Source organism: Amblyomma maculatum, chromosome 5, assembly GCF_055883805.1.
Source record: "Amblyomma maculatum isolate TAMU_Amacu chromosome 5, ASM5588380v1, whole genome shotgun sequence".
NCBI classification, from domain to species: domain Eukaryota; kingdom Metazoa; phylum Arthropoda; class Arachnida; order Ixodida; family Ixodidae; genus Amblyomma; species Amblyomma maculatum.
In genome coordinates, this window is record NC_139348.1 from 149,552,607 (window position 1) to 149,558,254 (window position 5,648).

The following is a 5,648-nucleotide window of genomic DNA, read 5'->3' on the forward strand; positions in this document are numbered from 1 at the left end:
CGCTCGTTGGGCTAGTTGATTAAACATTACTTCAATAACAGCGCAGGTAGAAAGAAGGGACGAGAAGGCACAAGAGAATATACATGAACGCTTTATCACAAGTGACACACTTAGCACTAGGGCAAGAAGAAGAATCTTTTCTACTCCTTACAGGCCAATCATTTGTTTTGGTTAAAGTGCATGGCTGTTCCGCACCTTTTTGATACAAGGGCTTGCCCTTCATGATGGCTTCTGCAATTAATGTTATTTAAAATTGCTGGACAACGCACTTGTAAAGAACAGCTCAAAATTTTATTGTGTCCCTCTTAGATGAAGAAGTGGAAGCATTCTTAACGATGACAATCCCACCGTTGCTAAGAAAGATTGTTGGTCTATTCGTACGGTTTTCATATATCCCTAAAACAATGGCGCATAGAGTACCGGAGCAAAGCGCCTCTCTGCATAATTACTGACGATCCGGCAGAATGGGAGGCCGATACTTCCCGGTGAGCCGGACACATTCGAAGAGCAAGTTGCGGCAGTAGCCCCTCTTGCAGTAGCAGCCATATCCGCAGTTCTTGGGGCAGCGGTTGTAAACGGTCCTCAGAAAGCACATCTCTTCAGCACATCTGCCGCTGTTACACCTCCTGTACACCTCATTCTTCCTTTTGCAGCCTGCGAAAGGAAAGTGAGAGCCTATTATCTAGGTGCTGGCTATTTTAAGGGCGTCAAATTAAACAAAGCTCACTGACGGCAATCATACCAGCAGTTGAAACTTGGAACCTGCAATGCGATGAAGTCATGAAGATGTTATTTCTGCACTCCTTTCCGATTTAGGATGGATAAGAGACACCTCCTAAAAAGTGAGGTTGAATGTATTTCTACCTTGTTGGTCGTAACTACTAACCAAATGCCAGTGATTTCTAATAGCTTTTCACCCGCCTTGTATACACCCATATCGGCTCAGTGTCAACGGATGATAAAACAACACAGGCCGGGAAATTCAGCTATTCTTTAAGGTTTGTCTGCATTGGGGAGGAACCAGAATATTCATACCCAGCGTTAGATGTAACTCAGTTATGTATGACAGTATCATAAACTTGTTACCATTATATTTCCATAATAACCTCTGCTCGACCATTCACTTAACCGTGGATTCGCTGGTAATGGTCGGAACCCCTTTTTTATTTGCTTGTTTTCTTTCCTTTCTTTCGTTTTTCTTTTTAATCATATTTATTTATTTTTGAGCTTTTCACATACGCTCTTAGTATTTTGTTGTTGTTGTTGTTGTTGTGGCTGTAGGAAGAAGGAAAAGAAAATGCACGGGCCTGCTACTGGCTCTGTAGCTGAGCCACCTCCGCTGCCTCGTGCAGATAGAAGAGAATAGAGAGAAGAAAAAAAAGCAAGAGGGAGTGTTTTAGTGTACAATTGGCAAGGCACTGTTATAGGAAAGTGACACAGGCAGATGCTTTTCTCTTATTAAAGCGGAAGCCTTTAATTGCTCATGCTGTCATGGAACAAAGCGTGTCCCTCTTTTGTGTCATTCTGATTGGCCGAGGCGGGATGCGTCCCTGCCATCTGCAACGCCACACTTCAACACGCGCCAAAGAACGCCACGCGACAGGAGCGATGGTGTACCATCCAAACACACTTGCCGAAGAAAGTGTGATAGATACTGCACCTTCCCTTTCCTGTAAACCAATTATAATTATATGCAGCGCTGCAACGAATGCTGACAAGAGGTTAACGATGGGAAGCAAATTATAGGATAGGAAGGGTGCGCTTTCAGACCCCCTCTAATTTTAATATGAAAGCATTTATAATGGCTCATACTGTCGTGGACAAAGTGTGTCCCGCTTTTGCGGCGGCTGTCTCGTGGCGTTCCTTGGCGCACGTTATGTGTGGGATTGCAGATGTCAGGAACGCTAGAAAAGATGAGACTTCTGGAGGACAGGCGCAAAATCTGTCACACTTTCTATGACAAGCGTGTGTTGTTGTTGTTGTTGTTGTGGCTGTAGGAAGAGGGAAAAGAAAATGCACGGGTCTGCTACTGGCTCTGTAGCTGAGCCACCTCCGCTGCCTCGTGCAGACAGAAGAGAAAATAGAGAAGAAAGAAAAGGAAGAGGGAGAGAAAGACGCGCGCCGCAACAACAGCCGTCGTTCACACCCAGCGGTGGCGTGTCCAATGACGGCCTACAACAGAAAAATTCGGTGCCAGGCTAGCCATCGCCGCAAGCGGCGGTGACCCACTTGTACCAGCCCCATCAGGGGAGAGCTCCCTCCTCCGTGTGTTTGGATGGTACGCCAAGGCTCCTGTCGAGTTGCGTTCCTTGGAGGGCGCTCAAGCATGTTCAAGTGTGGGATTGCAGATGGAAGGAATGCTAGAAAAGATGAGACTTCTCAGGCTTTCGCCTTTCACTACTTTAGTCGCTAAAGTCCCTCGTAATTTTATTAATGCGAAAGTATTACTTTGCTATGTTCACAGATTTCTGTCCGCAGGCCGTGTCCGCAAAATCGTGTCCGCAGCAGTTGTAATTGAGAAGTGGTAGAGGGTAATGATTGGGGTCAATAGATAGAGGGTGACTTAACGCTGTGTCTGAAAAATTAATTAGGCTTAAAAGGTAATTAGGTATTTAATTAGAATAACTGGTTCACAAAAAAGGCGCAGTATCTGCCACACGTTCTGTGGACACCTGAACCGCGCCGTAAGAGAAGGGAGGAAGGTGGAAGTGAAAGTGGAAAGAGAGCAAGGGGTGTGTGGTGGATATGCCGTCAAAGATGTGATATCACGCAACCGGAAGTAGAGCCGCAAAAAGGCATTGGAAGGTTGGCGCGCAATTTGAAAGTACCAAAGACTAAATGGCCAAACAAGTGAGTTAAACAATTAGTAGCAACCGAAGCAACCAACAGCAGCATCCATGCTTTCGCATTACTCCAATGCAGATTCTGCAGTGCTCTTTTATTTTTTATTAGTTCAAGTCTCATAGTACTTAAATATTCATCGGTGGTGCAGTGGTGCCAGGTACTCCTGCTCAGTGGTGCCGACTACTGTGCCGGAGTACCCGGGTTCGATCCCGACCGCGGCGGCTGCGTTTCGATGGAGGCGAAATGAACAGGCATCCGTGTGCTATGCGATGTCAGCGCACGTTAGAGATCCACCTCGCACCTAAAGGCCCCCAGGTGGCCGAAATTATTCCGCAGTCCTCCACTATGGCTCCTCTTTCTCTCGACTTTCACTGCCACCTTCCTCCCTTCCCTTACGGCGCGATTCAGGTATCCACAGAGAAAGTGTGACAGATACTGCGCCTTTCCTTTCCTGTGAAGCAATTATTATTATTCCTATTATTATTAATAATTATGCTTATAATAATTTGATTTGTTGGCAGGAAGGGAAAGGCGCAGTTCTGTCACACTTTGTGGACACCTGACCCGCGCCGTAAGAGAAGGGAGGAACGTGAGAGTGAAAGCGGAAAGAGAGTAAGGGCCGGGTGCCGTAGTGGAGGGCTCCGGAGTAATTTTGACCACCTGGGGATCTTTAACGTGCCCTTACGTCGCACAGCACACGGACGCCACTTCGATAAGAGATATTTATTTCTTTGCCCACGCCCGTCCTTTATTTCCTTAAAGTGTCTGCAGTGTTCCTCAAATTTCCATTCTGCAAAAAAAAAAAACGATTACATTTGGCGCCTCCTACTAGAGTGAAGGCAAAATGTCACACGCGCAGCGACGCCCGATTCCCACGCTTCCTGCTGTGGTGCGCCCTACCAAGCGACTGGTAGCTTGATGCCCTCTGTTTTCTTTCCATTTCTCTGCTTCTATTACAGCCCCCTTTATTCCTCGTACTCCTCTCATTGCGTCCAGTCGACTCCCCTGACAACGCCCGCTGCGCTAGGGGGGGGGGGGGGGGGAGGGGGTGAAGGGTGACACTTCCTGGCCCTACGGGGCTGGGTGGTAGGTCAACGCCGCTTGCGGCGGGGGCTAGCCAGCCACCGAATTTTCTGTTGCAGGCCTTCATTGGACCCGCCACTTCTTCGGTGGTGGTGGTGGTGGTACAAACTTGGACGACGGCTGTTGTTGCGGCGCGCATCTTTTTTGCCCTCTTATTTTTCCTTTCTTCTCTATTTTCGCTTCTATCCGCACGAGGCAGCGGAGGTGACTCATCTACAGAGCCAGTAGCAGGCCCGTGCATTTTCTTTTCCTTCTTCCTACAGCCGGAATGTGCTGATTGCGGAATGTGCTGATTGTGATAAGAAAATCATCCTCTTCTGACACTGCACGAGAACAGTCTTATGTCGTGACCCTGCAATGTACTTCCAGGAGCAGTTCGTGCTGCTATCAGATCGAAGAAACTGTGAGTTCTAATCATGTAAAGTAACCGCGGTTCATTTATCTCCATTAATAATCAAACCTCGCCATCTGTGGTGCTTTGCGCATTTAGCGGAACCCGTAGATTTATTGCCTAAGCCTTTCCAGACTTTGCAGCCTTTGAAACATGGATCTGATACCACGGGTCTCGATACGGACGCCAAGGATAAGCTAATGCTCGGTTTGTTAATTATCGCTGTGAATTATTGTTGGTAAATAAATAGTTTTGATGTATACATGGAATTCGATTTTCCTACTAACCCTGATGCGCTGAGCTGCGCGCTTATGTGCCGAAGTGTCAGTATTTTGTTTTTATAAACCGAGCCTGATACTAGCGTAGTGAGCTCGTTTTGGAGGTTCAAATTCAGCTAGTGATTCCAGCGAAAAAAAGTGGTTGGAGCAATTTGTCCTTAACTCCGTGCAAATCTATTTTGCTTACATTACTGTTCTTTCAATGAACTAAAATTGGATGCACAGGGTAAAGAAATGTTTCATCAGTGAACGAATATGATGGTCAAGAAAACTACCATGCCGGATGTCGTTCCCTCGCAACTTTCGTGAACAGAAAAAAGAAAAGCGCATTACTTACGTGGCTTGGGCCAGAAGGGCAGCCAATTTTTAGGTGACCATGAAGAATTCCAAAGGTTTAGCAACTTCTCACGCAAGGCCTGGAGCAATACGAACCGACTGAGGGCATCACGTTCACGACAGCCTTTCGGAACCTCCAGCTGAGAAGCACATGGTCCTGAACTCACTGTTTTAATGACTACGCACACTACGGCTAGCACCAGAAAGCTCCATATGCTAGCGTTCACCATTTTGCTCGGTTCGGCGCGGGTCTTCGGTACACGCTGGCTGACAAGTATTTTTCCAATTTTAAATTTATCCTTTTCTCTATCGGCACTGCTGTTCTTTCACAATTCCAAAGCTTTCTCTTATTTGCAACATTGTTTACAATAGCCCGAGAGCTGGCTGACAATAACCATTGTCACTTCAGCCCGTGTTGCAAAACCTCTTGGTTGGCGTCCGATCTTGACTGTGTAACCTTATACCTTTTCATTTCTTTCCGTGCGATCGACTCAAAGTATTTCCATATCTTCAAAAACATGGCAGTGTTAAAGGTCCCGATATCTGAAAAATACGGCATCGGTTTTGTGGCCAAAAAACTGGGGGTATGCTATTGAAAGGTTCAAGCGTGTCACCGATAGCTTGCCATTTAATCCATGATCTATTGTCTATATTGTTGACCATAAACCCTGACTGCTCATTGGAGGGTCAAATTCTAAAGTTAAAGCTCGGCTACT

The 5,648-nt window shown here is 46.5% G+C and overlaps 1 protein-coding gene across 1 annotated transcript; it reads right to left on the reverse strand.

Moving 5' to 3' along the window:
- Positions 1 to 285: 285 nt before the first annotated feature.
- On the reverse strand, positions 286 to 5,255 carry LOC146189929 (uncharacterized). The gene is made up of 2 exons (XM_084603349.1): positions 4,934 to 5,255; positions 286 to 654 (listed from the first exon to the last, which is right to left on the reverse strand). The coding sequence occupies exons 1-2, from the start codon at positions 5,160 to 5,162 to the stop codon at positions 446 to 448; spliced, it is 438 nt and encodes a 145-aa protein (XP_084459475.1). The 5' UTR covers positions 5,163 to 5,255; the 3' UTR covers positions 286 to 445.
- Positions 5,256 to 5,648: the final 393 nt, after the last annotated feature.